Here is an 11,829-nt window from a genome sequence, read left to right as displayed (position 1 = left end):
GAGTGTCTGCCATGAAATCCAAACATACTTAGAGGCATTCAAACATGTTTCCATTGTTTTATGATGATAAGATACAAGCCCTTATCTGTCTCTGTCACGAGTCAAGTCAACTGGCTTCAAGTCCGGGCTCCCCCCGCTTCACCTGCCTGCGTGGCGTGGCGACAGGGGTCAAGCCTCTTAACCTATGTGCGCCCCCATTGCCAACTTCGTAAAACCTCCCAGGACAGTTAGGGGATTTAATGATTTAATATATATACAGCACTTTTAAACAGTTCCTGGAACAGAGTAAGAGTTCAGGACACATTAGATAGTGTCATTATTATTATTTTCTCAGAATTCAGGTCAGCAGTTCCACTGGGTAACTCTAGCACTAAAATCAATTTCCAGAAAAGTAAGTTACTTAATGTCTGACTCAGACACATACCTACTTTTCAGAGTCAGTCTCTCTCCCCCTCTCTTTCTCTCTGTCACCCAAGACAGGATTGTTATTTTAGATCATGCATTAAATATGCACATGGAAATATTTCCTTTTGTGAAGCCACCTCTGAATTAGTAATAGTAGCATTTATTGAACACTTCCTATATACAAAGCCTTATACTGATTGCTTCACTGTTTTTCCATTGAACCTTTAGGACAACCCTGCAGGGTAGATATTTTAATTCCCATTTTCCTGGCAAAGACGTTGAGGCTCAGAGAGGAGGAGCGTCCAGTCCAGTTCCCTGGTAAGCTCCTAACCAGCAGCATTTGCTCCACTCTTCCTGCCTCTGGGGTCAACTTTCCCTACGGAAGTGTCAAGAAGCCCGTGGTTTGGGGCGCCTGGGTGGCTCAGTCGTTGAGTGTCTGCCTTTGGCTCAGGTCATGATCTCAGGGTCCTGGGATCGAGCCCCGCATCGGGCTCCCTGCTCAGCGGAGAGCCTGCTTCTCCCTCTCCTACTCCCTCTGCTTGTGTTCCCTCTCTCACTGTCTCTCTCTCTCTGTCAAATAAATAAATAAAATCTTTAAAAAAAAAAAAAAAAGAAGCCCGTGGTTTTGTAAAGTATCCTCCCTGGACAAGGACAGAGGCTAACTTGGAGCTCAGAGGGTGTGTCCTCAGAGATGGGGTGAAACTGCAGCAGAAGTGATAAAGGATAAACAGTAGGAATGACTGGCCCCACCCCACTCCCACTCGCTCGGACTGGGATGGAGGCAAGACTCAGTCCTGGCTTGTGCCCCTGGGGGAGAGGTATGGAGAGGGAAACTGATCTCCCAGAAAGATTTGTCAGAACTGTCTCCGTAGTATCCCTTGTAGAAGTCCAGTTCCTCCTCGTCCTGCAGCGTCACCGCGGTGACCGGCACCATGCCAGCGGGCAAGTTCAGGACATTGTACAGGCTCCAGTAGGAGGCGACGTCTGTAGGAAGATCCCTGCCAGCCCAGGTCAGGGGACGAAAGACACAGGTGGGGAAGAGTGTTGGGGGAGCGCCCCCTCGGGGTCCTTCTCGGAACTGCAGCCCTCTGGGCTTGCAACGTTCGCCGTCTGGGGCCAGGAAATCACCTGACCACGGCTTCCTGCCCGCCCCACAGTGGAGGGAAGGAGAGGATGGATGCACTTGAAGCCTTCCTCTGTGCCAGGCACTGTGCTGGCCTCTCTCCGTTCCTGATTCCTTGAGTCCTCTCCACCCCTGTGAGGCGGACTTGGCTCTTCCCTGTGTATAATGAGGAAACCGAGGTGGTTGCCAAGTTAGCTGGGTTTTCACAGACCACCCGGCTGAGGATGGCTGAAGCGTGCAGGGAGGGCAACCCTGAGTTAAAAGGCAGCTCCCCTGCAGCAGCCACCTGTTTGCAGGGAATGAGTGACAAAGAGGGGGCAGTGATGTCAGCAGAGGACATGGATGCAGGGCCGGGTGTGGGATGTGCTTTTGGGCAGCCACTGTGGGGGGGCCCAGGGAAGAGGAGTCCAGGCTTGAGGTGGGTTTTCATTCTGCACTGATAACACCGCTGAGGCCTGAACCTGAGCTGGGCAGGGGCCCCAGCATTGGCCCAGAAACTGCCTTGTGCCGAGGCTTCGCTTCAGGGGGGCTAGGCCAAAGCCACCTTTTTTTTTTTTTTTAAAGATTTTATTTATTTATTTGAGAGAGAGACACTGAGAGAGAGAGAGCACATGAGGGGGGAGTGTCGGGAGGGTCAGAGGGAGAAGCAGACTCCCCGCCGAGCAGGGAGCCCGATGCGGGACTCGATCCCGGGACTACAGGATCATGACCTGAGCCGAAGGCAGTCGCTTAACCAACTGAGCCACCCAGGCGCCCCAAAGCTACCTTTTAAAGTGGGGCAGCAGGAAGCCCGTTAAGGGTGAATGCATACGCTAAGTGAAAGAAGCCAGACCCAAAAGCCTCCTTCCTTCTGATTCCATTTATATGAAATCCCAGAAAAAGCAAAACTATAGTGACAGAAAGCGGCTCAGTGGTTGCAGTTTGCAAGGATAGGGTGAACTGCAAAGGGCCATCAGGGAAATGTGGTGGATGATAAAAAATAGTCTATATTTTTATTATGGTGGTAGTTATACAGCTATATGCATTTGTTAAAATTTATCAAATTACACTCTGAAAGTCGGTGGGCTTCACTGCATGTGAATTATATTTCAGTAAAGTTCGTTTTTTTCCTTTCTTTTTTTTTTCTTTTTTAAGTAAGCTCTACGCCCAACAGGGGGGCTTGAACTCATGACCCTAAGATCCAGCATCCCATGCTCTACTGACTGAGCCAGTCAGGTGCCCCTCAATAAAATTCATTTTAAAAGTGAATGGAGGGGCACCTGGGTGGCTCAGATGGTTGGGCGTCTGCCTTCGACTCAGGTCATGATCCCAGCATCCTGGGATCCCTCCCGGCATCGGGCTCCTGGCTCAGCGGGGAGCCTGCTTCTCCCTCTCCCACTGCCTCTCTCCCTGCTCATGCTCTCTCTCTCTGTGTCTCTGTGTCTCAAAAGAATAAATAAAATCTTAAAAAAAAAAAAAGTGAATGGAAATTGGGAGTGTCCGCTCACGGGTACAGGGTTTCTTTTCAAGATAACGGAAATGTTCTGGAATTAGATAGCGGTAGTAGTTGCACAGCATTCTAAATACATTCGAAACCACGGAATTGTACACTTTAAAATGGTGACTTTATGTTATCTGAATTTTACCTCAATTTAAGAATTTTTTTTTTTTTTTAATCGTGAATGGTGACAGAGGTCAAGACCACAGAAGCTGTGGCAGGACTCTGAAGCCCTAGGCTCTGGGTCTCAACCCCATCAGGACCCAGATTCATCTCACCTAATGCCATGCTAGAATGGCCTGTAGAGAAGGCAGGGGTCAGCGCTCGTGTCAGCAGAATATCCAGGTCCAAGCACCTCCACTTGGCTATGAACTCTTGCTGATACTCCTGCAGGGACAGTGAGGGGTGGGACCAGCAGAAGTCACTGTTTGCAAGACAAGGTCAGGTGCTGCCCAGCCCAGTGGCATTCAACATCAGGAAGAATTCCCAGGCTGTGAGATGCACCCTAAGATATCTGGGGGGCGGGAGGAGGGGGTCAGGGCCTTCCCAGGGGCTGAGGTGAAGGGATGGGAAGGGGAGTCTCGGGCTGCAATTATTTGGGAACAACGTTATCATCCTGGCCCCAAAGAGATGGACTAAATTAACCTCCCATGTCCCCAAGCCTCCCCATCCAGGTGTAGCCCACCCCCAATCTGGCCACTCTTGTCACCACCCAGGTCTCTGCTGCCCCCGCTCCAGCAGTCCCTTGAGGTCTCTTCAGGCACACATCACCTCCACTGCTGTGTGATGTTCCCACAGTTTTTTGGGAGTCCTGGGGGAATAAATAAGACACGGAAGTCCAAAGGTCAGCATGGGAGGATTCCCTTTTAGACAAATTGGGACATTACAGCCAAGAGCTAGAGCCTCGTCTCCATGCAGGCTGCAAATCAGCTGATGGGCTGGGAATGACCCTGTGTCTTGTTCACTGACCAAAACACCTTGCCTGTCCAGTGCTCCCAAGAGTCCACACTCTCTGGTCAATGCCCCCCCCACCACCACCACCAGCCACAGGGACTCACAGGCTCCCCCCAAAGCTACAGGTTCTTCCCCTAACCTGAGGCCCCCAGTCAGCCCTCAGGCTACTCCAGCCCCAATTCCAACCTTAACCCCAACCCAAACCCAAACCCAATCTCAACTTAAGCCCAAACTTTACCCCAGCCTAAGCTAATTCTAGCCTGAGCTCAGAGCTTAACTCCAAATCAAACCCCAGCCCCAAAGTAGCCCCAATCTCAACCCCACTCAAAAGCCTAAATTTAGCCAGTGTCAGATATAACCCTAAAAACCTAATTAGATCCCAAAGTCTAAACAGCCCTTGCCCCCAGTGGATGCCAACTCTAGCCACATGGCCCTTACTTAATTCCCCCCACCCCATGGAAGATGCCTGTGAGCTTCACCTGAGGAGACTAGCACTCACCCCATTCCACGAATCTCTTTCAACTTCTGGCTAGGTCGGGGATCCTAGAGATGGGGAGAGAAGGAGAGACCCACTCAGAAACCACAGGGCAACACCAGTCTGCCCAGAATTGGGGTCCAGAAAAAGCAACTCTGCAGAAGCTTCTACTCCTCCAAAAGCCTTTAGCCCCCTCTAGGCCCCCACCCCCTCTCTAAAACCCCTTCCTCTTTCTGAGATGCACCCCTCTCTCTAAAAGCACCGCTCTCTTTTGGCCCCCATTAGCCTTTTCAGTTCCTCTTCTCTGAGCCCCCACTACTCTCTGGGCCCCATTCTGAGTCCTTCTCTCCTGTGGGCTTCTCCCCTCCTGAATGCCTCCCCCACCTTCGGCCCACACTCACTATGTACTTCAGGATATAGGCTGAGAAACACTTGAGAGGGTCTGGCAGGCGGAGCGTATTGATCATTGTCTTTATGCAAAGGTCCACAATGTCCCCCTCACTGAGGAACCACAGACGCGTATCCGGTCAGTCACAGCATTTCAGCCATCGACTGGCTCTCATCCCCACCCAACTCCCACTCCAGAGGGAAGCCATGGAAGGAGGTGAGACCCAAAGAAACACTTCTGTTCCCACCAGCACCACCCCTGGAACACGCACATCCTGAAGACGGGGCCTGGGTTGCTGACTTGCTGTTTAAGGTCACACAATTAACCAGAGGCATCCCACCAGCCCAGGCCCACACAGTCCCTTCCTAGGGCTCAGGTCACCACCAGCCCTGACCCCAGCCCCATGCCCTACATCTGAGTCCTGACAAACGTACATCTTCTCCAGAAGGGTGGCCCCTCCATCGGCAAACAGACCTCCCACGAACAGGTGTTCGACAGCATACTCTACACGGGGGATGGAGAAGGGGATGACCTGGGAGACAGAGGCTGAGTCAGGGCCTGGAGCGCTTCCCACCCCGCCCGGGATTGTCTGCATCCCTCAGGATTTAAAGAGGGGATAGCACATCACCACCGGTCTCCATCCACCTGAGCCCCTCCGCTGCCATGACACTCCCTCACCCCCCACGGAGACGCCATGGCATTCAAGCAACCCTCATTTCCTGCCTGCTTCACTGTGATCCTGCCCCAGGCCATGTGTTTCACATATGGGAGCTCATTTAACCTTCACAGCCGCCCCATGTGGTAGAAAACTGAGGCTCAGGGGGGTTATGAGACTGGTCCAAGATTACATAGGTCCATGTGTCGCCAACCAGCAATTCTCAAAGGGGAGTCAGGACCAGGACAAGCCAATGGATGTGGGAGGCAGGGGTTGGGGGTGGGAGAGGAAGGGGATTTTGAGGACAGGGATCTCCTCACAGCCATTTGATAGACGCAACAGAAACCCAGGCTATAAGAATTATGGGAGTGAGTCCCTGAGTCACCATCCCTGAAGGGGGAAACTGCAAAATCTTGATGCCTTCCTCACAGGGTGGGCCCACCCTGCCCCCACCTGCAGTCCATCAGTTTTCTCCAGGAAACTTAGGGGAAACACAGTGATGTTAGCAGCTCAGACTCAGATATAACTTCTTTTCTCTCCAAGAATGGCCTAGCCCAGCATCCTCACAAGTCTGGCTTCCCTCCCAATCCAGGCTATGCAAGCCTACCTGATGTCCTGCATCCTGGAGCAGCCTGGAGGTGAGCCTCATGGCCCTGGCCATGCTAGGAGTTGGCTGGGTGAAGCCATCTGATTCACAGTAGCCAATTCGAAGGGGCTGGTTACTGGAGTATACCTGTGGGCAAGAAGAGCTGGGTGGGTCTCAGAAGAGACTGAGGCCTCTTCAAGAGCCAGACTGGGACCTTGGGCCACGGCTGTCTTCAACCCAGGGGAATCTACAGAAACTCCCTAAGACCCCCTTGGAGCCTCTCTGTATACTTTCCAGGCTCTAGGTCCTCTGGAGAAACCCCTGGAAGGGCAAATGGATGGGGACATGATTGAGTGGATGAGGTAGATAGGCAGATAGATGGTAGATAGATTCATGAATGAGTGGATGGGCATATGTATGAGATGGTGAATGGGTGGGTGGGCAGAGGATCGGATGGATAGATGGGTGGGTGGAAGAATGGGTGGTTGGAATTGAGGAGGGGCAGGTAAGTAAGTAGGTGAATAGACACAAAGACCCTTACGCTAAAAAACAGCCAGGAGAGGATGGAGATGGAGAAATTAGTGGAGGCAAATAATGGGTGACAGAAAATGATCACAGGTTGATTGCATTAGGATGTGTGTAGAGATCAGATGAGTAGACATTGACTGAATGGTAGACAGAGACTCTCCCTGTGGAGAGGGTTCTAGAGCAGATAGGGCTGGGTTCAAAGCCCAGCTCTGCCAGTTACTAGCTATGTGATCATAGGCAAGTCACTTCATTTCCCCTCAGTTTCCTTGCCTGTAAATGAGAAGCACAATGCTCATTCTATAGAGTGAGTGTTAGGATGAACTACAAAGAGCCTGCACATAGTAGGTACTAATAAATGTTGTTGAATAAACTAATGAATAAATGAAGCCTGCCAAAGCTGGCAGGGCCTGGAGCAATCTTCTGGTCCAACCTCTTTATTATACCACTGGGGAGACTGGGGCCTAAAAAGAGATGTGACTTGGCTGAGGTTACCTAGAGGACTGGAAGCCCAGCTTAACCAGATAGTGGCTAGATGAGTGGATGGATGGGGAGACTCTCTAAACCATACCTGCTGAGTGTTATGTCTGTGTGTGTGTTGGGTCTATGACGATGGAGTCCCTCTCTGGGGGCAGTATTAGCTATGGGTCCAAGCAGCTGAGAGGCCAAAGCAGCTGGTGTCCAGCAGAGATGGGAGGTGAATATGACTGAACATGTGGGCTTCTTGGTCACTGTACCCTGGGCTGGGAAAAGCGGTCTGACCAGATGGTAGACATGTCAATGAGGAAAGAAAGGAGGGGAGAGGTGGGAGTCCTCCAGGCCTGCTCCCCAACCCAGCTCACCTCCTCCCTGAAGGGCATGAAAGGCACAGTGGGGTCCAATCGGTGCATGTCTTCACTTAGCAGGGCTCGCATACACAGCACCAGGCTCTCCACATCCCGGGCCATGGGGCCAGCCACTGTAGTCACTGAACAGAAGGGAGGCAGATTCCTCTCATCCTTTCCGCTCTGGGGACCCCCACGGCCTGGCCTCAGAGGGTGGGGCCCAAGACCATGATCAGGGTCAAAGGGTCCTGGGGCCAACCTGGGTCAGGGGTTGGGGACAGGCAGAGTTGGCACACCAGCCAAAGCAGCTCGGTGCCTGACAGGAGACTCTTAGCTGGGGCAGAACAACAAGAGACAAGTAGGAGAGACTAAAGCTAGATAGTAGGAAGCACTTCTCACTGGACTTGGGGGAGGCCGGGTGGGAGCCATGCTATCCCTTCAGATTGCTTTATCACCAGTCGGGCTAATCTGTCTGAGATAGGGGCTGAGTGAAATGTCCTTGGGAGGAAGGCTGACAGGTTATCTTTGAATGGGTGTGGCCACGGGCACAGCCAGTTTACCTGATTTCTTGCCTTTGACAGCAGAGGCGATTCCAGAGTAGCTGCAAAACCCCGCCCACCCAGAGTCCTGCTCAGCACTTGAAGGGACTGGCCTGAGACCCAAGGCTTTAGCAGCCAGCCAAGCACTCCCCCAGGACCCAGCACCCAGGAAGAGGAGCTGCTTCAACCCTGCCGTGACCCCTACTGCCCACAGCATTAAGTCTGATCTCTTTGACTGCCTTCAAGCCTCTGGAGTGTCAGCTCCTTCCACAGCGTACCCTTCTAGACCTTCCACACACACGTATTACTCCAGGCAAAGTAAGTTGCTCACAGTTTACAGCCTTCTAGACTCTACGCCATCTCTGCATATCCATCCTTCAAAGCCAAGCTCAGATTCTGCCTCTTCCGGGAAGCCTTCCCTTCCCTTGCCCTGCTTCTGAAAGTTTAAAGTCTAGGCTTTTAATAAATCTCTGTTGAAGAAAAGGTCAGCTTCATCCTGTGAATTCCCACAAGCCTTTGACCCTCTCTTAGAGCCCCATCACTTTCTGACTCAGCCATTTGCATGTCTAATAGCACTACAAGGGCAGTGACTGGGTCCAAGAGTGTTCTGTGTCCCCAGCACAAGGGCCACCACAGTGTAGGTACTCGGCAGGGGCAGGGGAGGCTGAAAGGTGGGTGGATGAAGGAACAGAGGCAGTGGATGGATGGGGAGATAAATGGATGAGTGAATGAATTAACGAATGGAAGGAAGAATGTGTATAAATTTGTCAAGGGCTGGGATATCTGTCCTTCTGTTTGCCGATTTATCCCAAGTACCTAGTACAGTGTCAGTCACAAAGTAAACACTCAATAAATATTTGTTAGATAAATTAAATGGTGGATGAATAGTGAAACTGATTGATGGATAGAAACTGGGATTATGATTGCATAGGTGGATGAATAGGCAAAGGATGGATAGATGGGAAAATGGATGGACCAATGAGTGACTAAGGGAACAGGTAGGTAGATGGGTAGATGTAAAGACAAATGAATTAATGAACAAATGAATTAATGAATGAGTGGAAGGTCTTTTCTACTGCCACCTATATCAGACATGGTGTGCTGATCTGGGGCTGAAGCAGGAGTTATTTGAAGCCCTCCTACCTTTAGCCACTTCCCCTAGTACTGAGGTGAGTGGATAAGAGTTGATGTGCCAAGCAGGCCCCTCTACTCCCCCAGACTTCTGTTCCCCTAGGCTGGGCTGAGCCCCTCCTCCCCCCATCACCAGCACCAAGTACCTGAGGCGGTATCCCGTGGTCCGGAAGCCACAGACCCCACAAAAGCTGGCTGGTATGCGGATGCTGCCAGCAATGTTGGACCCCATGCCCAGGATGAAACCCCCTTGTGCCAGCATGACTCCCTCACTCCCTGAGGAACCCCCAGGTGTCTTCTTTAAGTTCAGGGGGTTCAGGGTCCGTCCATAGATGGGGTTGCTGCAATAAAAGCTGACGGAAGCAGAAGAAAAGGGGCTGGGAGGTGAAAGTTTAACTGGGGAAACGTCCCTCCCCGTGTAGAGACTGACCCCCTCAGGAGTCGACCCCGGGCCCGCTTTGGCTCCCATGCTCCTCGCCAGGGCTGAGCCCTCCTAGGCTCCTTTACGGCTGAGGTGAGGGCCCACTGCCACAAGGAAGACCAAGGGTGGACACCAACCACAACTCCTAACTCAAGGACAGGAGCCCCCAGCCCTGCTGTCAGAATTGGGAACAGGTTCCTCACAAGAGTAGGTACGCTAAATGCTACGGGAGAGGAGAGAAAAGCTGGGGTAAACACAGAGATGAAACTCTTCAGAACCTCAGAGCCTGAGGGCCTGTAGAGACTATGAAGTCCACCCACACATTATAGGATGAGGAAACCGAGGCTCAGGGGGCAGGAAAGACTTGCGCAAGAACCTCGGTCCTCACGGTCTGCTTGAGTGGCCCCCACCTCACCCTCTGCCCTGAATCAGGACTTTAAGTTGCTGTCAGTCCTGGGCCCACCTCCAAACCCAGCCCCGCCTACCCATTTCAGAGACCTGAGCAGTGTCTGGGGGATGTTGGTCTTAACCAAGGGAATAGCTCCCTGAGCCTTGAGCGCTTTCACAATGACCCCATCCTTGGCCGCAGGCTTCTCCAGGAACTGGGCCAGGCCACACGTAGAGTCATGGCCCTGCAAGGAGGTGACATTAACTCCAGCCCGTAGGGGTCAGGATGCACCCGCCCAGTGGACAAACTCTCCTCCTCACTCTGCTCCCACTCCACGCCTCTGAGACACATGTGCTGCACCCGTAGGAGAATTCACCCAAGTGGCAGAAGACCACGGTGGGTCAGAGCGGGACTACTGGGTTCAGATCCTAGCTGCCACTTTCTAGTTGTGCATCCTTGATTACATAACTCGCCCAGTGTCACACACTCAGACGCTCACAGGCTCAGTGACGTATGGGCACACACACATATGTGTACGCATGTGAACCCGGCCCACCTTGCAGTCATAGGTGTCCTTGAGGCTGATGGGAACCCCATAGAGAAGGCCTCTCTCAGTCTTCTTGAGCTTCTTCAATGCCTGCGGTTTCTCCTCACACTCGCCCAGGAAATCCGTCAGGCAGTTTACCTTCTTTATTTATTTATTTATTTATTTATTTATTTATTTATTTATTTTTAAAAGATTTTATTTATTTATTTGAGAGAGAGAGAATGAGAGAGAGCACATGAAAGGGGGGAGGGTCAGAGGGAGAAGCAGACTCCCTGCCGAGCAGGGAGCCCGATGCGGGACTCGATCCAGGGACTCCAGGATCATGACCTGAGCCGAAGGCAGTCGCTTAACCAACTGAGCCACCCAGGCGCCCGGCAGTTTACCTTCTTATGTACCTTCAGGACCTGAGCAACATTGAGGGAGACCAGATAAGGGGGCTCAGGTTGAAGCCAGACATGGGGTACTCAGTCACCCGGCACCCTGACTCAGAGCATGACTGTGGCATGCACCCCCTCCCAAGCCAGCTGTGGTGCCGTGATGTTACGCTGGCCCCCACGTCCTGTGAGGAAGACACAAGTGACAGCCCCCACCCCACTCCTGACCCGACCCCCACCTCCTCTAAGTAGCTACAGAGGACACTCTCCAGACTGAGCTCTTCATCCTGCAGCTTCTGGGCCAGACTCTCCAGGGGCAGCTCCAGGATGGCCTTGGGGTTCAGGGAGGGTTCCTGTGGAGATGGGAGGGCAGAGGTCAATGACTGATTCGCTCTAGTCCCCTCGCACATACTCAACATCACCTCCTCACACGCCACCGGATACGCAGTTGCACACCCATCCATGTGCTCAGCACACGCTCCTGGACTCATCCTTAACATGAAGAACATTTCCTGATCGGTCTCCAGGTTGGCATGAAAGTCCTGGATGTTCCCTCTGTCTCTGCCTCCCCAGTGCCCAGCCTGGGCACAGAGGAGGGCCTGCCCCCTCATGTTGCTACCCAGAATGGGCACAACGGCAGTGGGCGTGACTCTATCTGCACGTTCTGGGACTCAGGGGTTATGGAAGTGAGGTTCATCTCTGTAGGGTTTGCCTTCAGGGGGGCACCCCGACATCCCAACTTTCCTTCCTATCCAGCCTTCCCACTCCTGGTGATCTGACCTGGGGAAGGACATCTTAGTGCCTGAGCTCAGAACTCCCCCACCTGTATGCCACAAGAACTTTCAGAAGGGCCCAGACACAGATCCCTCTAGAATAGAGTGGGCAACTGGCTAGAATGCACCTCAATGGCTGCATTGTGGCTAAAAGGAAATCCTTCTGAGTCACTTAGCAAAAAGCCACTCCCACAAGTTTCCCACCACCCCCAGCTGCCCTAGCGCCTGCCATGGGACTCTGCCC

At 52.4% G+C, this 11,829-nt stretch overlaps 1 protein-coding gene across 1 annotated transcript; it reads right to left on the bottom strand.

The window, feature by feature from the left end:
- Positions 1 to 1,090: 1,090 nt before the first annotated feature.
- Positions 1,091 to 11,154, bottom strand: LOC102729238 (fatty-acid amide hydrolase 1-like). Its single transcript, XM_081816859.1, has 13 exons — positions 11,069 to 11,154; positions 10,822 to 10,842; positions 10,448 to 10,576; positions 10,002 to 10,135; positions 9,229 to 9,435; positions 7,973 to 8,013; positions 7,431 to 7,555; positions 6,085 to 6,210; positions 5,257 to 5,354; positions 4,836 to 4,935; positions 3,284 to 3,392; positions 1,267 to 1,389; positions 1,091 to 1,107 (listed from the first exon to the last, which is right to left on the bottom strand). The coding sequence occupies exons 1-13, from the start codon at positions 11,096 to 11,098 to the stop codon at positions 1,091 to 1,093; spliced, it is 1,260 nt and encodes a 419-aa protein (XP_081672985.1). The 5' UTR covers positions 11,099 to 11,154.
- Between the last annotated feature and the right edge of the window lie 675 nt (positions 11,155 to 11,829).

This window comes from Leptonychotes weddellii, chromosome 4, assembly GCF_054177405.1.
Source record: "Leptonychotes weddellii isolate Sample4059 chromosome 4, ASM5417740v2, whole genome shotgun sequence".
Lineage (NCBI taxonomy): Eukaryota > Metazoa > Chordata > Mammalia > Carnivora > Phocidae > Leptonychotes > Leptonychotes weddellii.
The sequence above is the reverse complement of the archived record's forward strand: the minus strand, read 5'-3'. Positions and strand labels throughout refer to the sequence as shown.